Raw genomic sequence first — 25,751 nt, forward strand, 5'->3', positions numbered from 1 at the left:
TACTGTTTTGCATTGCTATGAGGAATTCTGATTTGTCTATTGTTTTGTTCCTTCATGCTCCAATTCCCAATTGTAGATTCCACACAGAATTCAAACAGTTCTATATTTAAGTGGTTTTAAACACGTCAGAATTCATGGTCAAAATCAAATGCGAATAAACGAATGGAAAAATTGCATTTGTTTCTAAAACGGGTGCGTTTATTCCTTGAATTCTAGAGCTTCTGATTAGCGTCTTAGTGGGAGTAATATTCCAAAAAAGCAAGATATACAGCGTGTTACTCTATTGACTATAGGGTGGAAAGGATAAAATAAGTTACAGGACGAAATGTAAAGGTTGATTTTAATTTCGAATCGCCCTGGCATCTTTTAACCTTTCAAAACCAGCAAAAGTGCTAATTAATATTGCACTTTAAAATGATTCAGTATCTTATATTAGTGAATATAACTATAGCTATAGTAATAGGGGATTCTATTGTAAGGGGAATAGATAGGTGTTTCTGCGGCCGCAAACGAGACTCCAGGATGGTGTGTTGCCACCCTGGTGCAAGGGTCAAGGATGTCTCAGAGCAGCTGCAGAACATCTTGGAAGGGGAGGGTGAACAGCCAGTTGTCGTGGTGCATATAGGCACCAACGATACAGGTAAAAAGCGGGATGAGGTCCTAAAAGCGGAATATAGGGAGTTAGGAGGTTAATTTAAAAATAGGACCTCAAAGGTAGTAATCTCAGGATTGCTACCAGTGCCACGTGCTAGTCAGAGTAGAAGTAGAAGGATATTTCAGATGAATACGTGGCTAGAGGAATGGTGCAACAGGGAGGGATTCAAGTTCCTGGGACATTGGAACCGGTTCTGGGGGAGGTGGGACCAGTTCAAACCGGACGGTTTGCACCTGGGCAGGGCTGGAACCGATGTCCTAGGGGGAGTGTTTGCTAGTGCTCTGGGGGAGGGTTTAAACTAAAATGGCAGGGGGTTGGGAACTTGAGCAGGGAGACAGAGGAAAGGGAAACAAGGATAAAAGCAAAAGATAGGAAGGAGAAAAACAAAAGTGGCAGTCAGAGAAATCGACGGTTTAAATCAAACGTGGCCACAGTAAATAATAATTCTAATAGGTCTAAGAGCGTTAAAAAACAAGCCTGAAGGCTTTGTGTCTTAATGCGAGGAGCATTTGTAATAAGGTGGACGAATTGGCTGCGCAAATAGAGGTAAACGAATATGATTTGGTTGGGATTACGGAAACATGGCTCAAGGATGGCCAAGGCTGGGAACTCAACATCCAGGGGTATTCGATATTCAGGAAAGATAGGCAAAAAGGAAAGGGAGGTGGAGTAGCATTACTGGTTGAAGAAGGGATTAACACAATTGTAAGGAAGGATATTAGCTCTGATGATGTGGAATCTGTATGGGTAGAACTGAGAAATACTAAGGGGCAGAAAAGGTTAGTGGGAGTGGTATATAGACCTCCAAACAGTAAGGCGGAGGTTGGGGATGGCATTAAAAGGGAAATTAAAGAAGCGTGCAACAAGGGCACAGCAGTCATCATGGGTGACTTTAATCTACATATAGATTGGGCTAACCAAATTAGTAACAATACTGTGGAGGACGAATTCCTGGAGTGTTTACGGGATGGTTTCATGGACCAATATGTTGAGGAACCAACCAGAGATCAGGCCATCTTAGACTGGGTATTATGTAACGAGAAAGGATTAATTAGCAATCTTGTTGTCTGAGGCCCCTTGGGTCGAAGCGATCATAATATGATCAAATTCTTCATTAAGATGGAGAATGAAGTAGTTGACTCCGAGACTAGGGTCCTAAATTTAAATAAAGGAAACTACGATGGCCTGAGGCACGAGTTGGGTAGGATTGATTGGGGACTGTCACTCAAAGGGTTGACGGTGGATAGGCAATGGCAAACATTCAAAGACCGAATGGATGAACTACAGAATTTGTTCATCCCAGTTTGGCATAAAAATAAAACAAAAAAGGTGCCTCAACCGTGGCTAACAAGGGAAATTAGGGATAGCATAAGATCCAAGGAGAGGACATATAAATTGGCCAGAAAAAGCAATAATCCTGAGGATTGGGAGCAGTTTAGGATTCAACAAAGGAGGAAAAAGGGATTAATTAAGAAGGGGAAAATAGAATATGAGAGTAAGCTATCAGGGAACATAAAAACTGACTGTAAAAGCTTTTATAGAATTGCGAAGAGAAAAAGATTGGTGAAGTGAAGCGTAGGTCCCTTGCAGTCAGAATCGGGGGAATTTATAATGGGGAACAAAGAAATGGCAGACCAACTAAATACATGTTTTGGTTCTGTCTTCACAAAGGAGGACACAAATAACCTCCCAGAGATGCCGGGGAACATAGAGTCTGATGAAAGGGTGGAACTGAAAGAAATCAGCATTTGTAGGGAAATGGTGTTAGGAAAATTGATGGGACTGAAGGCCGATAAATCCCCAGGGCCTGATAATCTACATCCAAGATTACTTAAGGAAGTGGCCCTAGAAATAGTAGATGCATTGCTGGTCATCTTCCAGAACTCGATAGACTCTGGAACAGTACCCATGGATTGGAGGGTAGCTAATGTTACCCCACTATTCAAAAAAGGTGGTAGAGAAAATGTGGGGAATTATAGACCGGTAAGCCTGACATCGGTAGTGGGGAAAATGCTAGAGTCCATTATAAAAGATGTAATAGCAGAGCACTTGGAAAGCAGCGACAGGATCGGACAAAGTCAACATGGATTTACAAAAGGTAAATCGTGCTTGACTAATCTACTGGAATTTTTTGAGGATGTAACTGGTAAAATAGATAAGGGAGAACCAGTGGATGTGGTGTATTTGGACTTTCAGAAGACTTTCGATAATAAGAGATTAGCGTGCAAAATTAAGGCACATGGGATTGGGGGCAAGGTATTGACTTGGATAGAGAAGTGGTTGGCGGATAGAAAGCAAAGAGTTGGAGTAAACGGGTCATTTTCCGAGTGGCAGGCAGTGACTAGTGGGGTACCGCAAGGATTGGTCCTAGGACCAGTCGCTGAAGGTAAGCATGCAGGTGCAGGAGGCGGTTAAGAAGGCAAATGGTATGTTGGCCTTGGTAGCAAGAGGGTTAGAGTACAGGAACAAGGATGTCTTGCTGCAGTTGTACAGGGCCTTGGTGAGACCGCACCTTGAGTATTGTGTGCAGTTTTGGTCGCCTTATCTGAGGCAGGACGTTCTTGCCATGGAAGGAGTGCAGCGAAGATTCACCAGACTGATACCTGGGATGGCAGGAATGACGTATGAGGAGAGATTGTCGATTGGGCTTATACTCACTGGAGTTTAGAAGATTGAGAAGGGATCTCATCGAAACCTATAAAATTCTGTCAGGCCTGGACAGACTAGATGCAGGAAGGATGTTCCCAATGGTCGGGGAGTCCAGAACCAGGGGTCATAATCTAAGGATAAGGGGTAAGCCATTTAGGACTGAAATGAGGAGGAATTTCTTCACCCAGAGAGTGGTGAACCTGTGGAATTCTCTACCACAGAAGGCAGTTGAGGCCAATTCATTAAATATATTCAAGAAGGAGTTAGATATATTTCTTAAGGCTAAAGGAATCAAGGGATATGGGGAGAAGGCAGGGACAGGGTACTGAATTTGGATGATCAGCCATGATCTCATTGAATAGCGGAGCAGGCTCGAGGGGCCGAATGGCCTACTCCTGCTCCTATCTTCTATGTTTCTATGAATATTACGATTGCGGTTACGGATGTCAATACTGAAAAAAAGAATGTTTAGCCAGTTTGGGGAGTGAAGAAGAATGAGCAGTAGTAGTGAGCAGTGCTCGCAGGAAGCACATCAAACTTAGAGCTCTTTTTTTGCTCCCTGCAGGTTGCTCTTTGGCTAATATTAAAAATTATTTTTCTGACTTTTAAGATGTAACTTCCTAATTGCAAGTCCAACTTTTCAGCTGGAAACCACATAACATATTTTCAGATCATTGAAGACTACATTGCTTTCTGAGCTATTTTTAGGCAGGTATTAATCCATTTAAAAATAAACTGGTTAATATCTGCTTAAAAATAGTGCCCAGACGAATGTTCTAATGGTGTGTTAAGTGCTTGAATGCTAATTTTTCCATTTGGAAAATATGCACTCTAATTTTAATTCTTTTAAATCTAATCTCTCCTGGTTGGGAAAGCATGGACTGAGTAAACACAATTTCGGTCTTTAGTCTGCTGCTTCTACAGATGCTGTACAATTCACCTGATCAGGAACTCTGCTCCATTTAGATATCTTAAACAAAAACAGACCATGTACTGAATAAGGGATTGCGAAGTGAGGTTCAGATTGAGTAGCATGATTGTACCACATGGTGTTAACTGTCTTTGCTGCCCACTAACCCACTGGAAGAATTAAACCAGAATGGTTTCACCCTGACCCAGTGTGGAAAATGTCATGCTGGTACTGTTGGGAGGAAGAAAAGGAGCTTTACTTCACATCCAAGAATGATAGCTAACCTGGCAGACCTTCAGGCTGACTTTGTATCCCAATGAAAGGGGCACTTCAATCACTAATTTCTGTTCTGTCCTCTCCATTCTTAACCTGTTGCTCCTTTTTGCTCATGGGACACAAATGGTACACTACAGTTACCCTTCAAGTACCTGTGTGCAATCTAACATCCTGTTTGGCAGTTCATTGGTACATTTGGTAAACTGCCAAATATCTGAACATTCAGGTATTGCAACTTATTTATTGTTAAGGTTTTGTACTTTGTTGCGTTTTTTTCTCAAAACATTCTTGCTGCTTTCATTTTTCTCTTAAATAAGTCTATAAACATGAATTGTAGAAATGATATTGTCATTTTTATAATGAAATTTCTGCATTTAAACGATCATCTATCTTTTTGGCTCCTTAGGCTACAGAATGCAAGCCACTCCAGGCCTCTGCCAATACTGATTTGAAACTAGGTCATAGGATGTGTGAGTGTGGCTTGGTAAACTTTACCTCTTTTTTCCTTGTGGGGCAAGTTTCTGCCTGGGGTGATTTTAGAAAAACTCTTTTACATAACTCTCTTTAACAGTCTCGTGGTGCTATGATGTCCTGGGTAAAATAAATTATTTTTATTTATTCCCTTTTTTGATAGCACTCCAGTTGGCCTGCTTCAGAGCGAGCAGGACTTTTATCAGTACAGTAGCAGCAGGCACACAAACTAAAATGAGCCATTTTAAATTTCCTGTGCTCCCTGGAGCATGAAGACATCTTATTCAGCTTATTTTAATGTGTGTACTGTTGCACTGCCACTGCACTGCCCTAAATTCCCTGACATTGCTGCTCCCTTTTCTCCATATGGCACGTTTCGGGTCTCTGGAAGGCTGGAGCTGGCCCAATGTGAGATTGCTGGTTGGGGGGTTGATGGTGGGAGCAAGGAGCCTGATCTCGGTGAGTGATAAGTGGGTATAATTTCACCTCCACATGTGCAGGGGTTTTGAATATGTATGCACCTGGACATCTGCTAATTTCCTTTTATTTGAGACTGAGATTCAGCCATGTGTTGAGAAATAAATTTAAATGCTGTAGGTCCATTGTGCAGGGTGCCTATAGAGATTATCAAGAGCAGGAGAGAAGACTACATCAATCAGGAAGTGGAGATCAGGCGATACCAAGCTTGGATTTTAAAAATTGGGACACCATAGGAGAAAGAGAAATCTGAAGAGGCAAACATGGCTTTGAGCTTCGAGGAAAGAATGGTCAACGAGTTATTTCAACACAATACGAAGGAATGGAACGAAAATATGTACTTTGAGTTTAGGGGGGAACAAGTGAGGGAAGTATAGAGGAGCATTCACCTGTAAAACGCAGATTTTGTAAATTTTAGCTAAATTTTGTAACAAAAGCAGAAAATGCTGGAAACACATGGGTCAATCAGCATTCGTGGAGCGGACAAGTTAACGTTTCAGGTGTTAATTTATCAGAACTGGAAGAAACTAGATGAATAGCACTTTGAAAAGGAACAGAAGCAGAACAAAAGAAAAACCTTACATTTATATAGCGCCTTTCACCACCACCAGATGTCTCAAAGCACTTTACAGCCAATGAAGTACTATTTGAAGTAGAGTCACTGTTGTAATGTAGGAAACACGGTAGTCAATTTGCGCACAGCAAGCACCCACATACAGCAATGTGATAATGACCAGATAATCTGTTCTGGTGATGTTGATTGAGGGATAAATATTGGCCAGGACACCGGGGATAACTCCCCCGCTCTTCTTCGAAATAGTGCCATGGGATCTTTTATGACCACCTGAGAGAGCAGACAGGGCCTCGGTTTAATGTCTCATCCGAAAGACGGCACCTTTGACAGTGCAGCACTCCCTCAGTACTACCCTGGAGTGTCAGCCTAGATTTTTTTGTGCTTAAGTCTCTGGAGTGGGACTTGAACCCACAATACTCTGACTCAGAGGCGAGAGTGCTACCAACTGAGCCACAGCTGACACTGGGAAGAGGGGACGCACATAAGAGAAAGGAAGTATATGTAGAATGATCTCAAGTGCTTGAAAGAAATTTGAGACATTAAAGAGACACAATGTGTGAATAGCTGAGGTGGGTGGGAGGGGAAGGGGGGGAGGGGGTTAAGGTAGGTAAAGGCAGCTCTGAAATGGAAACCGGAGAAGTTGGCAAAGTGGAACAGAATCCAGTGACCTGAGGAGACAAAAGCAGGTTGACACCAAGGGTGCAGACTGCCCTGTCAGCACTGTGTTTCACTTCCAATACCAACCTGCCTGCCTTCTCTCCTGCCTGAAACACTACTGCACTCATTTCACTTTGGCAGCACTTCTGTCATAAAGAAAATGGAAGCTGTAGCTAAAGTCTGAAGTTATCAGTCACTGTTGAGGCCAGAGAGCTGCAAAATGCTGAATGGAAAGATGAGATGCAGTTCTACAAACTTTGTTGAGTATCATTGGAACATTGTATAAAGCCAAAGACACAGGTTTGTGTGCGATGGGAAATTGATGTGGCAAGTGACTGGGTGCTTAGGAGTCACACTTGCAGACAGACCAAAGTATTCAGCAAAGTGTTTGCCTAATCTGTTTCTCTTCCCCAATGTGGAGGAGATTGCACAGTGAGCCGTGAATACAGTATACTAACTGGGACGAAGTGCACATAAGTCACTGCCTCACATGGAAGGAATGTTTGGGGTAACAACAGAAGATGCTGGAAAAACTCAGCAGGCCAGGCAACATCCGTGGAGAGAGAAATAGAGTCAACGTTTCAGGTCGAAATCCTTCTTCAGACAGCTTTGGGGCTTTGGATAGTGGTGTGGGAGGAGATGAATGGGCATATATCTCATCTTGTGTGCTTGCATGGGAAGGCGCCAGGGGAAAGATAACAGGTGGTAGAGTGTACTAGGGTGTCACGGGTGAAACAGAGACTTTAGAAAGTGTTAGGGTGGGTGTTGGTGGGAGGGGCCAGCAACATGTTTTTGGTGGTGGGATCTTGGCGATAAGAGGTGGAAGATCTGGTAAATGTGGAGGCTGGTGGCGTGGAAGGTGAGGACAAGGGGGACCTTATGACTGAGGGGGAGGAAGGGGGAGAGCCGTATCACAAGAAATTGGATGGTCCTGTTTGAGGGTCTTCCCTACCACGGTGGAGCAGAATCATCAGCTGAGGTGTTCAGAAGCTTGTGATGGGCAGTGAGAGGTTGGAAGGACTGGCAGTTAGACGATGAGCTGTTTCTTAGATCCTGTCGAGGACTGCAAGAGAAGTATTAGATTTATGTGGTTATGCTCCCTCTCCTTGATTATGTACTCTTTTTATAACAGTGGTGCCCAATAAAAATTGCTAAATAGCCACGGGTGTGGCTATGGCAACACTGTTTTAACCACATGTACTCATTTTGCTAGTGTTTCGGTAGTGCTGAAGTTTGACGTTTTCACCCGCGTAAACGCACCATTTTAGCAGATAACCAATAATCAGTAACCAAGGAAGGAAAGCTCTCAATGATGAAAAAACACTTGCACGCTCTGCTTTTTGCAGTTCCATTTTACCAACAAATGCACAAAAATAGTTAAAGTACACATGTGTACAGCATGCAACTATGTGTATTGACATCATTATCCAATGACGGTACCTATTACTCATTTTTATTTACTAATAAGAAATGCCATCTAGATTCCCAATTCACCACCTGTGCACTGAAATGTATCGAACATGTAATATTGAAATAGTCATTTGTTGATAATCTCGGCCCATTTATACAGCTTCAAGGCCTATTAATAGGGTCAACTTTATACTGTACTAGTGTACTGAGCATTCTGTGAAGTTGGTTATTTAATCCCTGGTAATCAAATGACTGTCATGATCAACCAGTTTGAAAATGCACTTGTCTCCCCTTTGCGTAAATATTGTGATGTTATGTATTGCACCAGCTTATTAAAGTTTATTTTCATGACGTGGCTGTATTTATTGCTTGCCCTGGGTTTCTATGAACAGATGATAGTGAGTTGCCTTCATGAACTGCTGCAATTCTTGTGGTAACAGTGCTCCCATGATAGCGTTATGTTGCGAATTCTAGGATTTTGACTCGGCGATTGGGGTCTGTCAGGATAATGTGTGATTCGGAGGCAAACTTAGAGATGATGTTCCCATGATATTGCTGCTTGCCCTTCTTGGTATTTAGAGGTTGCTGGGCTGGGCTGAGCTTTTGAAGTAAGCTTGGTGAGATGCTGCAGTGACGCTAATGTAGGGAATATAATCTCCATTCAGCAATGCTGTCTACTGCAGGATATGCTCCAGAATATCACCAGTTGGTACTTCAAGTGTCTTAACAGGGATACAGGTTGTGGAACTGTATTCACAGGCTACATCCATCTGTGCCAATATTATCAGTTATTTTGCAAAATCAAACAAATTTGCGATGTAATTAATGTATATTTTTTCTTTAAAAAAATCCCTTTTTTGTATATAACAAACATGCGTACAAATGTTTCTCAACAATAACCTCGTTCTGTAACTAGTAAATACTCTAGCGTCATTCTGGTGGCTCAAAATGTGAACTAAACCCGTCAAGCTGATACTTCCTTGGCGTACTCTTTTTGGTCTCGGTGTGTCTTGTACTTGGAACTCTGAACTATATTTTAGTAGGTACTGTATGCTGCAGTGTAATTCTGCTATGTTGTAACATACTTTTGAAGTTTCCAGTATGAGATTCTAATATTGTAGTCATTCCTCTTCTGAAATAGAAATCTAGAATCTTGTAAAAATCTGATAGAAAGGATTGAGTATGTTACCACATGCCACTGATTCTTCCCACCATCCCACGTCATCACCCCCAAAAAACATAGGAACCGTGACTGATTTGATGAGATTTTTTTCTCTCTGTGATGAAGGGTGAATTTTTGGCAAGTATCAGCAACGTTGCAATTCCACTAGTACAGGAAACTTCGCGATATACGGGACCGGCGTGATGCCGATCGATGAAAACTTCCGGACAGGCCAGCGCTAATGTTGAAGGATACGGAGGTTTTCATCTCCGTATCTGACAACAAACACTGTTGCTTAGCAACAGCTTGTAAACAGTCGGCCCGTACCTTGGAAGCGTCTCTGTAGCTTAGCAACAGCTTCAGAGAGGCTTTCCAGAGACTGACTGACTTTAAAAAAAATGCTAGGAGAAGAAAAAAAAAGAAAAAAAACCGAACAAAACGGCTGCTGATTTCTGCTGTTAGATCGAGGTTTCTGGCTATACAACCTCCGAATAAACCAAAGTTTCCTGTTGTTTTAAGTACATAGTGCTGCAGATTCCTAATTTTAAAAATTGCAAGTCCACACTGACTGAAGTTGTCAATGATTTTTGTGGTAGAAATGTGACCTTTAAAGTTTGCTTTCTGAACTGTTACAGTACTCAATATGTGGAAGTGAGTACCCTAGCAAAGATAAATAGTGAAATAAGGTTTAGCTTGGGCAAAGAAATTCAAGAACCATCTAAAACGAGGCATTGAATCGTAAAACGTGATTGTGTCTTTGTCTACAGTGAAAATAAGGTTTGAAATGGTTTTAAATATGTTTGTATCTTCTGTGTAAAGTGATTGATTGGGCCAGTAATTCCGGTCCCAACGCGTGAGTACGGACGGTGTACTCACGCGTGGGCCCGTTGGAAGTGCCGGATTTCAGCATGCACAGCGCATGCGCGGGAAACCGGCATTTCCTCTCCATCGAACCAAGGGGCTAAGAGGTCCAACGCGTGTGCGCAGCACTCTGTGCGCACGCGTTGAACTTCCTTCTTTTTGACAGGTTTGCGCGTGTGCAAGGGCCTGAACTTTTTAGAAATGAAAAAAGGAGGCGTAAGGAGTGGATTCTTGAAGATAAGTGGTCTATTATTTAAAATTATTACATTTTTTCCACAGATTCATTGTTTATAAGGACTTTACAGCAAGGTAAGTTTATTTTTAGACCTGATTTCATTAAAAAAAAAAATTTCAAAAATTTTATTAATTGTTTTAAATAGTTTTTTAAAGTTATTTATAGTTTATTTAATTATTGGGATGTTTTTTAAAATTTTAATTAAAGTTAAACTAGTCTTTTGGGCGCCCGTACTTTTCATGAGTTTCCCCTCCCCTGATTGGCTGCAGAGTGCTCACCTGATCCTAGCTGGCACATCGCACTAACTACGCCGCTGGATCAGGTAAGCACATCGCGCCGACAGCTGAACCGGGCCAGTGACAGGAAATGCAAGCAGGCCCGGGCTTCAGATGTCGGCGCGCAGGGTGAGTGCACATCGGGGGCTTGCACGCGCGGCAAGCACCCGATCCTAATTTCTGGCCCATAGTGTGGGGGGAGGGAGGAAACGTATCAAAGTGCACATTCAATTTTAACTCGAACACCAGTCACTAATAAAAAAATTGAACAGCAAGGTGGGGCCACTATATTTACAGCAATTGCTGATGAGTCATTAACTTGAGATCCACTTAAAATACTCGGACGTAACTTATATCATGGCGCTGTGTAGAATGAAGATTCTTTTAAATCTTTGTAGTATGCAACTCATACAGACTGGTGGAAGATTATTTTTGTGTGTTTCTTTTTTAGTGGCTTGTCAGAAAAATAAAGTTGTATAGAAGCTGGCCTAAGTTTCTATTTCCACCCTGGAACTCCTGTCTTTTCTTAACTCCTTGATGTCTGCTGTGTGTGGAAGCTGTTGTTTCTTTGAATTTTCCTCTTTTGACCCCTGGTGACCCCACCTCATTGTTCTTTGATGTAATGTTTTCCTGACTGACCTGTTTGGACACCATCCACACCTTTGATTGCTGTGATTATCTCTCTGCCGAGTTGGGATAAAGGGCAGTTAGAAAGATTACCTGTAGTCATCTGGCAGTGTTCTCTGACTATATATGCTGTGCCTATATGCATCTCTTCACTTCACCTGACGAAGGAGCAGCGCTCCGAAAGCTTGTGATTTCAAATAAAGCTGTTGGACTATAACCTGGTGTTGTGTGACTTCTCACATTTGACCACCCCAGTCCAACACCGGCATCTCCACATCATGACTAAACATATGATGGTTTAAGGTTGTTCCTGTTGTAGCTTGCCTTTAAAAGGCACAAAGCTACATTTAAAAAAATGTAACAGATTTGAAGGGCCACAAAACCGAAATTCTAGTTAACATTAACAGTAACTATGTTTAGAAGAACGGAGAGTTAGACCTGCCTGTTCAATAATGCTATACCAATGTAGGGATATGTAGCATGCGGAGTACTGGGAAGTATTTCAACATAAAAGTCTGTCGATGTTCATCTCCCCATAGTCTGCTCATTTTGTATTTTGGGGTTGAAATACTCCAGTTGGTGCTTGTCTTGGGGTTGGATAGCAATCTGTCTGGTCAGCAACATTTCCAAATTTTTTTCAGGATTTTTATCCTGTTCATCACAATCAGAAAATTGAAGAAAATAACTTTTTGCGGAAACCATATGGTAGAAAAGTGTTTTATTTTTGAAGCTACAATTCACATTGACAGCACAGAGCAGAAAATAATGTCCACATTCTAAAATGTGCCAGTGTGTTTCACCAGTTTCAACTGAACATAAAACTATTTGCAACAATCAAATATTATGTTTGCGCAATAATGCCTTTCACATATAATCTAAAATAACTTTGTCTGGTCAGAATCCTTAAGATTCAGTACAGCAAACAAACTGTACACCTTTGCTTAGTAAATAACACGGACCAGCTATGGAAGTCTGTGCACTACTTCAGTGTCATGTCTTCGATTTTTTTTTGTGATGCAAAGTTGCAATACAATGCCAGGTAACTGGATAAGGTAAACCAATGCTAAATTAAGCAGTTGTATACCTAGTCACAACAAATGGCAGCTGTGAAACCACATTCTAAGAGGGATGTTGGTGAAGTTTCCTTTTGTTCTCTCAAATGTAAACCATCAGCTGTTCGTATGGTATCTGGTTAGTGCCATGTTTCTGTCGCACAAAGATGCTTACGTGTTCACAAGTAACATTATAATTCCAGGGACCAAAAATTTCCGTGGCAGGTCAACGAACAGCACCCGCTGTTAGTTAGACATTCCCTTGCCCATTTAATGTCGACAATATTTTGCCCTCCAAGTTGCTGGAAATGAGAAATAGAAAAGACACGGCACCCTCTACAGGGCATCTGGGATCTTGAGTGAACAGCGCAAGCAACTGTGTCTCCTTAACCAATCAGATTGAAACATTGTGAAACTAACATCACGAAGATGGAAAAGGAAGTGTAATTTAGAATAGTGAATTCAGTGTTAAATCAGGTACAATAAGAGAAATAAAGAGCGGGAAAGAAAGAGTGAATTAAGAGAGAAAAAAACTTATTTTAAAATTTAAAAAAATAAACCCCCCAACAATTAAAACCTGAAGGAATGGGACGCCACACTTGTAATAATTAGTTTTCAGTGCCAGAGAAGTTGGCTGGCAGTAATTAACACATCATGTCATTTAAAAGGATACTTGGACTTGAAATGGCTTAACTTAATTCGTATCTACAGTGCAAGTAAAGGAACTTCACGCCACTAATACATTTGAATGGGGAGCCAGACAGCAACTTTTCAATTTCCACGTTTAATCACGCATCTGTCCTCGCCTGAAGCTACTATGGCATTTATACATGAATAACGGCGAGCGCTATTAGCCTCGTCATTATTTTGACTGCAATTTGTGGGCCACAGTCTGCCTTGATATTCCTGAGCAGAAAAAGCCAGAGTCAGAAGACCAAAAGGTGCAGTGAGGGATATAATGTTGCACATATAAAGAAAGACTTGCATTTATATAGCACCTTTCACAACCACCGGATGTCTCAAATCGCTTTACAGTCAATGAAGTACTTTTGAAGTGGAGCCACTGTTCTAATGTGGTACACGCGGCAGCCAGTTGCGCACAGCAAGGTCCCACAAACAGCAATATGATAATGGCCAGATAATCTGTTTTTTGTTATGTTGGTTGAGGGATAAATATTGGCCAGGGCAATGGGGATAACTCCCCTACTCTTCTTTGAAATAATGCCATGGAATCTCTTGCGTCCACCTGAGAGAGCAGACGGGGCCTCAGTTTAACGTCTCATCTGAAAGACAGCACCGCCAACAATGCAGCACTCTCTCAGCACTGCACTGGAGTATCATAGAGTCATAGAGTTATACAGCACGGATAGAGGCCCTTCGGCCCATCGTGTCCGTGCCGGCCATCAAGCCCTGTCTAATCTAATCCCATATTCCAGCATTTGGTCCGTAGCCTTGTATGTTATGGCATTTCAAGTGCTCATCCAAATGTGTCTTCAATGTTGTGAGGGTTCCTGCCTCCACAACCCTTTCAGGCAGTGAGTTCCAGACTCCAACCACCCTCTGGGTGAAAAAGTTCTTTCTCAAATCCCCTCTAAACCTCCCGCCCTTTACCTTGAATCTATGCCCCCTAGTTATTGACCCTTCTACTAAGGGAAAAAGCTCCTCAGTATCCATCCTATCTATGCCCCTCATAATTTTGTACACCTCAATCATGTCCCCCCTCAGCCTCCTCTGCTCCAAGGAAAACAAACCCAATCTGCCCAGTCTTTCTTCATAGCTGAAGCGCTCCAGCCCTGGTAACATCCTGGTGAATCTCCTCTGCACCCTCTCCAAAGCGATCACATCCTTCCTGTAGTGTGGCGACCAGAACTGCACACAGTATTCCAGCTGTGGCCTAACCAGTGTTTTATACAGCTCCATCATAACCTCCTTGCTCTTATATTCTATGCCTCGGCTAATGAAGGCAAGTATCCCATATGCCTTTTTTACCACCTTATCCACCTGTTCCGCCGCCTTCAGGGATCTGTGTACTTGCACACCCAGATCCCTCTGCACCTCCGTCTTGCCTAGGGTCTTACCATTCATTGTGTATTCCCTTGCCTTGTTAGTCCCCCCAAAGTGCATCACCTCACACTTTTCCGGGTTAAATTCCATTTGCCACTGTTCCGCCCATCTGACCAACCCATCTATATCGTCCTGCAGACTGAGGCTACCCTCCTCGCTATTTACCACCCTACCAATTTTTGTATCATCCGCGAACTTACTGATCATACTTTTTACATTCATATCCAAGTCATTAATGTAGACCACAAACAGCAAGGGACCCAGCACCGATCCCTGTGGCACCCCACTGGCCACAGGCTTCCAGTCACAAAAACAACCTTCGACCATCACCCTCTGCCTACTGCCACTAAGCCAGTTTTGTATCCAATGTGCCAAGGCACCCTGGATTCCATGGGCTCTTACCTTCTTGACCAGTCTCCTGTGCGGGACTTTATCGAAGGCCTTACTGAAATCCATGTGTACCACATCCACTGCGTTACCCTCATCCACACACCTAGTCACCCCCTCAAAAAATTCAATCAAATTAGTCAGACATGATCTTCCCTTGACAAAGCCATGTTGACTATCCCTGATTAATCCTTGTCTCTCCAAGTGGAGACTAATTTTGTCCCTCAGAATTTTTTCCAATAATTTTCCTACCACTGATGTTAGGCTCACTGGCCTGTAGTTCCCCGGTTTTTCCCTACTTCCCTTCTTGAATAATGGTACTACATTAGCGGCTCTCCAGTCCTCTGGCACATCCCCTGTGGCCAGAGAGGTCCTGAATATATGTGTTAGAGCCCCCGCAATCTCTTCCTTTGCCTCACACAGCAGCCTGGGATCCATTTCATCCGGGCCTGGGGATTTATCCATTTTTAGGCCTGCTAAAACCGCCAATACCTCCTCCCTCTCGATGTTAATATGTTCGAGCATATCCCAGCCCCCCCGCCCTATTTCTATGCCTACATTGTCCTCCTCCATAGTGAAAACAGATGCAAAAAATTCATTTAGAACCCCTCCTACATCTTCCGGCTCCACACACACATTGCCACTTTTGTCCCTAATGGGCCCTATTTTTTCCCTAGTTATCCTCTTACCCTTAATATACTTATAAAACATCTTAGGATTTTCCTTTATTTTGCTCGCCAGTGTTATTTCATGGCCCCTCCTTGACCTCCTAATTTCTTTTTTAAGTATCCCCCTGCACTTTTTGTACTCCTCTAGGGCTTCTTCCGTCTTTAGCCTTTTGTATCTGCCAAAAGCCCTCCTTTTTTTCCGAATCCATTCTCGTATATCCCCTGACATCCAAGGTTCCCTGTGGTTTTTGGAAACACCCTTGACCTTTACGGGAACATGTTGCCATTGTATGATCTCAATCTCCCTTCTGAAAGCCTCCCATTGCTCTGATGCGGATTTTCCTACAAGTAGCTGATCCCAGTCCATTTTGGCCAGATCCTGCCTTATCCTATTAAAATCGGCCTTCCCCCAATTTAGAACCTTTATTTCCGGCCCATCCCTGTCCTTTTCCATGACCACCTTAAATCTCACCATATTATGGTCACTGTCACCAAAGTGCTCACCTACTAGCACTTTTTCCACTTGGCCGGCCACATTCCCTAGAATTAGGTCCAGTACCGCCCCCTCTCTTGTAGGACTTTTTACATGCTGGCTTAAAAAGCTCTCCTGGATGCACTTTAAGAATTCTACATCCTCTGAGCCTTTCACACTCTGACTATCCCAGTTAATATTGGGGAAGTTGAAATCCCCCATTATTATTACCCTATCATTTGCACATTTCTCTGAGATTTGCCTACATATCTGTTCCTCTATCTCCCCCTGACTGTTTGGAGGCCTATAGTACACTCCCAGCAAAGTGCTTGCCCCCTTTTTGTTTTTAAGCTCCACCCATATGGCCTCATTAGAGGAACCTGCTAATATATCATCCCTCCTTACTGCAGTAATTGACTCCTTAATTAATATTGCAACACCCCCTCCTCTTTTACCTCCCCCTCTGTCTCGCCTGAAGATTCTGTACCCCGGAATATTGAGCTGCCAGTCTTGCCCCTCCCTCAACCATGTCTCCGTGATAGCAACAATATCATACTCCCATGTGTTTATCAACACCTTCAGTTCATCCACCTTATTTGCAAGACTCCTTGCATTAAAATAGATGCCATCCAGCCTTGCCCTTATATATTTGCCCTGTCTACCAAGCTGACTTGTTTTTTTCTCTATAATTGGCAGCACATCACCCCCTATTTCAGCTCCCCTCTGTATCCCATCCCCCTGCCAAGTTAGTTTAACTTGAGCTTTATGTGCTCAAGTCCCAGGCGTAAGACTTGAACCCACAACCTTCTGATTCAGAGGCAAGTGTGCTATCAACTGAGCCACAGCTGACACTTGATATAGGGTAGAGCAGGGCCATGGAGGGAATTGAGGACATGTATTTTTAATGTGTTGGGGGACTGGGAGCCACTTTAGGTTAGAAAATGAGTACTTATTTCGAGAAATCTGTCGGGGCGGTGGGAGGAGATGGAAAAGGGAAACCTACTGAGTAAGATGCCCCAGGGCACAGTGTTAGGACCACTACTGTTTTGAATTTGCATAAATGACTTGGATTCAGAGACTCAAAGTGGTCAAATTTGTAAATGATGCCAAAATAGGAAGGGCAGTGTAATCTGAAGAGTCAGCTCGGAAATTAAAAAATGAATTGGATAAAATATGTAAGTGGGCAGAGGAATTACAAATGACTTTTCTTACAAACAAATGTCAAGTACTGTACATAGGAAGGGAAAAGATGAACGATAAATCTATCCCAATAATGGTGATAAAATAGCTAAGGATGAAGCTGAAAGATTCTTGGGAGACTTGACGCTAAATGTGTCTAGCCAATGCAGGGCAGCAATTGACAGAGCCAAAGATTGTTGAAATACATAGCCAAAAAGTCAAACAAGTGCGAAGAAGTTGTGACTAAGCTGTATAATTCCCTGCTCAGACTGCACCTTCAGTACTTTGCCCAGTTCTGAACACCGAGCCTTGGGGAGACACTGAAGTGCTGGAAGCGGCACAAAGAATAGTGACTAGGCCGATCCCCAGTGTTAAAGGTCTGAGTTCTGAGGAAAGACTGGGGATGATTGAGCTGTTCAGACTGGAAAGGAGGAGCCTGGGAGGTGATGGCATAAAGGTATATCAGATCGTTAAGGGAATGGAAAAGGTAAATGTAGAATATTTAATTTAAATTGTGAGGGGGCAAGGGGCATGGATTCAGACTAATAAAAGGTAAATTTAGTACTGATGTCAGAAAATTCTCTTTGACACAAAGAAATGTGCAGAATAGATTTCTAGGAAGAGCAGTGGAGGTAAAATCCTGGAATTATAATAAACAACTGAATGTTGAAATGGGGGATATAAGGATCTGGGTGGGTGAACTAAGGAGGGGGCCAAATGACGTTCCTCATCATAATTATTTTGTCATCCAGCGTTTTGCACTCAGTTGACCTACAACAGCAACAATAACTTCCATTTATTTCAGGCCGTTAATGTACAAAACTATTACAAAGCTTGCAACAGTTGCAAGAAGAACAGAAGGTTAGGAGAGGTCATTTGAAGGCTTGGGAGAGAAGATAGTGTGGCCAAAAAAAAATTGTTTTGCCTTTGTTGTTTGCATTGAATTTTTGAACGTAGAATATTTCTATCCTGCTAAGATCAGCAGGTAAGTGCTTCTCTTTAACCACCACCGTCCACGCCCCACGAGAAAGAGTTACATTATTTAATCTCTGAATATACTTGTATAAACGTTACTTGCATACGTGTATTGATGAAGCTGAGAACAGTAAACCTGAGGGATCAATTAACTGGAATGGTCATGTTCATTGACAAGTATCCGCGGCCAATAAAACAGATTGCTTTCTTTAAATATTGATGAATAGCTATTCTGGTCTAATTAAATCATGATGGGTATATTGTCTGTCCACAGTGCAAATGATAGTGCAGTGACATTGACAGCTATTTATGTCCTTTTGAAGAAAGGGGTAGGTCCTTGATTAGCTGGAGTATTCTGGTGTTGTCAGCTCGGTGGACAGAGACTTTGTGGAGTGGTGGGGGAGAGGACGGCAGCGGGCCCACCAAAGAAATCTGGGCCTTTTTGTAAGCAGCCGGCAGTTAGTTTTAAGAACTGCTAGCTAGGCCGTTCAATGCCTGGTGCAACTGAGCAAAAAAAAGCACAGCGCACACTCCGTCCATTGTGACTGAAAATAGCAATCGTGGTCCAACAACCGGTGCAGAACCCCAATTTGCATATGTAAGCAGCCTTCTGCCTGTTTAAGGCACTTAGGCTACTTACTTATTTATTGGCCTGCCATAAATTTGCATTAAGCGGGCCTTAGACGTTAATGGGGTGATTGAGGTGTTCTCCCCCCACCACCGCCCCCACCGGCCATTGTTCTCTTTAAGCTGCGCAGCTGTCTAGAGCTCCCGCGCAGCCGACTCGCCGGCTGTTAAATCCGCACATACGCGGATTTTGCATTTTTGAATGGGCCCCATTGGCCCAATAAATAGAGGGGACATTGCTGGCTGCCCGTTATTCAGGCGAAATCTAGGCAGCCATCAGTTGAAAATCATTCATTATGTTTCCAGACTTGAGGCAGATTCAGTGTGTGAATTTCACAGTCAAAGTTTCAACCTGCTTGACCAACGAGGGTTAAGCTGGTGAGTCATTTTCTATCTTGAGGCTAGTGTTTAGAAAGAAAGCAAGTTGTATCTTTATTTTCATATTCTGAGGAGTATACGGAAATAGACATTTTCAATGAAAACTATGTACTACAGGTATTCATGTATCCTATGTAAATAAGCCACTAGTTGGTTTCAAGCCTCTCTCTTCTCTCGGTGCCTATTCAGTCCACTATCTGTAAAAAGAGAATTCATTGGGGACCTAATTTATCCTCATAGCTAGTGTATGGAATAGGGGGTTCCGTTACACTCCATGGTTCATTTCATCATTTAACTAGAGTTTGGGCAGAAACTGATGCACTTCTGATCATGGCGAATGTGCAACCTAATTACAGGAGTGACTAGCGATGCTGAACATGAGCGCTATCTGGTGTAATAAGCTAAAGATTGTGACCGATGGGTTTTGAGAAGGTTTTAAAGAGAGAGAGAGAGAGAGAGAGGAAAGTGGAAGCTGCAGTGTGTTGGGAGGGAGAGTCAGAGGGCAAGGCTGAGGTGCTTATAAGCTCTACCACCAGTGATAAGAATGAGGGACAATGGGATGCACAAGATGCCAAAATATTATGGTCAAAAGGTATAGGAGAGGTTTAAGTTTTTTTAAACAATTTTTATTTTGGTATGTGGGAAACCATGGTAAGGCAGTTTTTATTGCCCATCTCTTGCTGCCCTGGGGGCATTTAGAAGTCGACCACATAGGGAGAATGGAGTCGCATGTAGGCCAGATTAGATGGCAGGTTCCTTCCCTGCAGAGCATCAGTAAACCAGTTGGATTTTTATGACAAAACACGAGTTTTCCTAGTCAGCTTTTTTATCCGATGCCAGGCCACAAAATACCAGACTTATTAAATTCAGTGTCAAAACTTGCCATGCTGGCATTTGAGCCCTGACTGCTGGATTTCTTATCCATTGGTCTGGAGGAGATTTGCAATCCAGTTAAGCATTCTGCTCACCTTTATTGCTGATTTTGTTATATTAAGTGCTGAATCTATGACCAACCTTAGATCTCGCTGCTTCACCTTTTTAGTTATTTCTACACCTTCCATAGTATATTATGACCTCCGATTTTACTGCCAATTTGTAGCATTTTATATTTATCTTTTGTTGAATTTAATCTGCCACTGATATTTGTCCAATTACAAATTTTATTTCAATCCTTTTGTAGGTCCCTGGTCATTTCAGCTGTCTGAATTGTCACACCTTCTGTCCCCACCCCTGTTCTTAATATTAATTAAATATTGTCGCCAAACTTGATTGGTTTGATTAATGTAAACCTGAGTGATCTATAGCCTGGGCAATGACTCTGTTTGTATTCTACATTGGGGTGTATTGTAGCAGAGTCCAATATTGTCCACATTGGGACACTGATAGTAATCAGGAGAGAAGCATGGCTAGCTTTTCTTGTGTTCTCTGTCTCTCTCTATCTTGTTCTCTCTTTTTCTTTCCCTCTGTGTGTATCTCTCTCTATCCCCCCTCCTCTCTCTCTCTCTCTCTCTCTCCTCTCTCACATAGAATATACAGCACAAACCAGGCCATTTGACCCAACTAGTCTGTGCTGGTGCTTATGCTCTACGCCAGTCTCCTCCCATTCCATCTACGTTATCTCCGCCTTTCAGCATATCTTTCGATTCCATTTTCTCTCATGTACTCGCCCAGTTTCTCTGAGTTAAGAAATTTCTCCTTATTTCCTATTGGATTTATTAGCAACTAGCTTATATTTATGGCCCCTAGTTTTGGATTCTCCCACAAGTGGAAACATTCTTTCTTTCCAAATCTACCCTGTCCAACCCATTCGTAATTTTAAAGACCTCTATCGCTTCTCTTTCGCACCCCCAGCTCCCCTCTCGCCCCCCCAGCTCCCCTCTCGCGCCCCCCCCCAGCTCCCCTCTCGCCCCCCCCCCCCAGTCCCCCTCTCGCTCTCCCCGTCCCCCCCCCGTCCCCCTCTCGCCCCCCCCCCCGGTCCCCTTCTCGCCGCCCCCCCCCCCGGTCCCCTTCTCCCCCCCCCCCCCGGTCCCCCTCTCGTCCCCCCCCCCGTGTCCCCCTCTCGTCTCCCCCCCCCCCCCCGTGTCCCCCTCTCGCGCCCCCCCCCCGTGTCCCCCTCTCGCGCCCCAGTCCCTCCCTCTCTCTCGTCCCCCTCTCGCACCCCCAGTCCCCCTCTCGTCCCCCGCAGTCCCCCTCTCGCCCCCTCTCTCCCCCCCCCCCCCCTGGTCCCCCTCTCGCGCCCCCCCCCCCGGTCCCCCTCTCGCCCCCCCCCTGGCCCCCCTCTCGCCCCCCCCCCCCCGGTCCCCCTCTCGCCCCCCCCCCCCCGGTCCCCCTCTCGCCCCCCCCCCCCCGGTCCCCCTCTCGCCCCCCCCGCGTCCCCCTCTCGCCCCCCCCCGCGTCCCCCTCTCGCCCCCCCCGCGTCCCCCTCTCGCCCCCCCCGCGTCCCCCTCTTGCCCCCCTCTCTCTCTCTCTTTTCCCCCCGTCCCTCCCTCCCCCTCTCTCTCTCTCTCCCTCTCTCTCTCTCTCTCTCCCCCCCCGCCCCCCTCTCTCTCTCTTCACCCCCGCAGTCCCTCTCTCTCCCCAGCAGCCCCTCTCCCTCTCTCTTTTTCTCTCTTTCTTTCCCCCCCCCCTCCAGTCTCGCTCTTTTCCCCCCTGTGTTGAATTCAGTTTTGCAACATCCAGGTGAAATCAGCTCGACTAGCTCAACTGATGATACCCAGACCGTCCTGGCCTCCGAGTCAGCTTGATGAGCTGAACGAACATTCTTGATGTGGCTCAGACGCAGTAAAGTTGTGAATTTGGATAGAACATGTTACAATTTTATATTTGCATTGTCCAGTCGTTCAGATCATGCTGTCCAGAAAGATGCCAATCAAAGAAATGATGAAATGGTGTGTTTTTAAAAATTTCTCACCTAATATTTAATAATCTCAACAAGTTGTTATCACACACTTTTATTAGTGTGTTAAAACTTGGTGATTGCCATCCTAGTTGCAGTAATTTTGTACTTTGACCTGGGGACCATAGGGATGTGTGATCTTGACAGGAGTACACATTAAAAGGTGCTTTTCTTCCCCCATTGTGTATGCAGTACAGAGTGTGCAGCAAACCGATTCCATCAGTATGCTCTGGTAAACAAACCTGAGTGAGCACTGGATTATGATATGAAAGTACTGAATGGCATTGTGCCCTGCAGTATAAATCCGTACTGATCATGCTGGAGGTTAAATTTTTAAATATAAAATACATTTTATAGAAATAATAAATTGTGGTTATTGTCACATACCCCACACTTGCAATCTGTAATGTAAATCTCGCTCTTAATGCGAGGAGCATTCGTAATAAGGTGGATGAATTAGCTGCGCAAATAGATGTAAACGGATATGATATAATTGGGATTACGGAGACATGGTTCCAGGGTGACCAAGACTGGGAATTCAACATCCAGGGGTATTCAATATTCAGGAAGGACAGGAAAAAAGGAAAAGGAGGTGGGGTAGCATTGCTGGTTAAAGAGGAGATTAACACAATAGTAAGGAAGGATATTAGCTCTGATGATGTGGAATCTGTTTGGGTAGACTTGAGAAATACTAAGGGGCAGAAAACGTTAATGGGAGTGGTATATAGACCTCCAAACAGTAAGGCGGAGGTTGGGGATGGCATTAAAAGGGAAATTAAAGAAGCGTGCAATAAGGGCACAGCAGTCATCATGGGTGACTTTAATCTACATATAGATTGGGCTAACCAAATTAGTAACAATACTGTGGAGGAGGAATTCCTGGAGTGTATACGGGATGGTTTCCTGGACCAATATGTCGAGGAACCAACTAGAGATCAGGCCATCTTAGACTGGGTATTATGTAATGAGAAAGGATTAATTCGCAATCTTGTTGTGCGAGGCCCCTTTGGGAGGAGCGATCATAATATGATAGAATTCTTCATTAAGATGGAGAGTGAAGTAGTTGACTCAGACTAGGGTCTGAATTTAAATAAAGGAAACTACGATGGTATGAGGCATGAGTTGGCTAGGATGGATTGGGGAACGTTAGTTAAAGGGTTGACGGTGGATAGGCAATCGCAAACATTTAAAGATCGCATGGATGAACTACAGAATTTGTTCATCCCTGTTTGGCATAAAAATAAAACAAAAAAGGTGACTCAACTGTGGCTAACCAGGGAAATTAGGGATAGCATAAGATCCAAGGAGAGGACATATAATTTGGCCAGAAAAAGCAGCAAACCTGAGGATTGGGAGCAGTTTAGGATTCAGCAAAGGAGAACAAAGGGATTAATTAAGAGGGGGAAAATAGATTGAGAATAAGCTTGCAGGGAACATAAAAACTGACTGTAAAAGCTTCTATAGATATGTGAAGAGAAAAAGATTGGTGAAGTCAAGCGTAGGTCCCTTGCAGTCAGAATCAGGGGAATTTATAATGGGGAACAAAGAAATGGCTGACCAATTAAACACATACTTTGGTTCTGTGTTCACAAAGGAGGACACAAATAAACTCCCAGAGATGTCGGGGAACATAGGGTCTAATGAGAGGGAGGAATTGAATGAAATCAGTATTTGTAGAGAAATGGTGTTGGGGAAATTGACAGGATTGAAGGCTGATAAATCCCCAGGGCCTGATAATCTACATCCTATGGTACTTAAGGAAGTGGCCCTAGAAATAGTAGATGCATTGCTGGTCATCTTCCAAAATTCTATAGACTCTGGAACAGTTCCCATGGATTGGAGGATAGCTAATGTAAACCCACTATTTAAAAGAGGTGGTAGAGAGAAAACGGGTAATTATAGACCGGTAAGCCTGATGTCAGTAGTGGGGAAAATGCTAGAGTCCTTTATATAAGATGTAATAGCAGAGCACTTGGGAAAACAGTGACAGGATCGGACAAAGTCAACATGGATTTACAAAAGGTAAATCATGCTTGATTAATCTACTGGAATTTTTTGAGGATGTGACTGGTAGAATAGATAAGGGAGAACCAGTGGATGTGGTGTATTTGGACTTTCAGAAGGCTTTCGATAAGGTCCCGCATAAGAGACTAGCGTGCAAAGTTAAAGCGCACGGGATTGGGGGTAAGGTACTGTCTTGGAGAGAGAACTGGTTGGCAGACAGGAAGCAAAGAGTTGGAATAAACTTTCCGAGTGGCAGGCAGTGACTAGTGGGGTACCGCAGGGATCAGTGCTAGGACCCCAGCTATTCACAATATATATAAATGATCTAGACGAGGGAACTAGATGTAATATCTCCAAGTTTGCAGACGACACAAAGCTGGGTGGGCGTGTGTGCTGTGAGGAGGATGCAGAGAAACTCCAGAATGATTTGGACAGGTTGGGTGATTTGGCAGATGCAGTATAATGTGGATAAATGCGAGGTTATCCACTTTGGTGGCAAAAACAGGAAGACAGATTATTATCTGAACGACAATAGATTTGGAAAAGGGGAAGTGCAACGAGACCTGGGTGTCCTTGTGCACCAGTCGCTGAAGGTAAGCATATAGGTGCAGCAGGCGGTTAAGAAGGCAAATAGTATGTTGGCCTTCGTAGCGAGAGGGTTCGAGTACAAGAACAAGGATGTCTTGCTGCAGTTGTACAGGGCCTTGGTGAGACCACACCTTGAGTATTGTGTGCAGTTTTGGTCACCTTATCTGAGGAAGGATGTTCTTGCCATGGAGAGAGTGCAGCGAAGATTCACCAGACTGATACCTGGGATGGCAGGAATGACGTGTGAGGAGAGATTGGGTTGATTCGGCTTATATTCGCTAGAGTTTAGAAGAATGAGAGGGGATCTCATTGAAACTTATAAAATTCTAACAGGACTAGACAGACTAGATGCAGGAAGGATGTTCCCAATGGCGGGGGAGTCCAGAACCAGGGGTCACAGTCTAAGGATCAGGGGTGGGCCATTTAGGACTGAGATGAGAAGGAATTTCTTCACCCAGAGAGTGGTGAACCTATTCAAGAAGGAGTTGGATATATTTCTTAAGGCTAAAGGGATCAAGGGATATGGGGAGAAAGCATGGACAGGGTACTGAATTTGGATGATCAGCCATGATCTCATTAAATGGCGGAACAGGCTCAAGGGGCCGAATGGCCTACTCCTGCTCCTATCTTCTATGTTTCTATGACGATGTTAATTTTCCACTAGATATATTGTTGTGGAGGAAAGGATCATGGCTTTTTTTTTATCTTCCCGATGACGAGTCATAGTTTAGAGAAATTATGCTTACAAATCCCAGCACCTAGTTTTTTTTTAATTGAGTAATTTTTATAAATAAATGCTTTCCTTAGTTTAGCCTGCCACTCAGTCAGGGGCACTCTCTTTGAAGAAGGTCTTGCTCAATGCCCAAGGGCTTATCTGCAAACAGTGAATATGTTTCAATTAACATTTTGAGGTGTGATTTTTTTTTTTTTGCTCACCTCAGCCTCTTTCACTCTGGCTGTTCTCCCTGGTACAATAAGTCCAAGGGACGCAGACTTGAACTGATATGGCGGGCAACTGGTTTAGTCATTAACCGCCAGATCTGGCTGGACCACATAAAGCATTATCGGGTCCTGCTTTCGTCTGCCAAAATTGCTCACTATTCCAGAATCATTCTGGAATGCAAAGATAAGCCCCGCTCCTATTCTCTACTGCTAACCATTTTCTTAAACCCCTCTCCCCTGTCTCCTCCACCCTCACCTCTGATAACAAGTGTGAGAAGTG

General features: G+C 43.6%; 1 protein-coding gene across 2 annotated transcripts in view; it reads left to right on the top strand.

Annotated features, from left to right (window-relative positions):
• cobl (cordon-bleu WH2 repeat protein) overlaps positions 1 to 25,751 on the top strand; it is a 568,107-nt gene that overhangs the window by 39,649 nt on the left and 502,707 nt on the right. For both annotated transcript variants that reach the window (XM_085988107.1, XM_085988108.1), the window contains exon 3: positions 10,382 to 10,411. In XM_085988107.1, the coding sequence (XP_085844233.1) occupies positions 10,382 to 10,411 (30 nt within the window). The remainder of the gene's footprint in view (positions 1 to 10,381; positions 10,412 to 25,751) is intronic.

Source organism: Somniosus microcephalus, chromosome 5, assembly GCF_052327205.1.
Source record: "Somniosus microcephalus isolate GS21.2 chromosome 5, FLI_Smic_1.0, whole genome shotgun sequence".
NCBI lineage: Eukaryota > Metazoa > Chordata > Chondrichthyes > Squaliformes > Somniosidae > Somniosus > Somniosus microcephalus.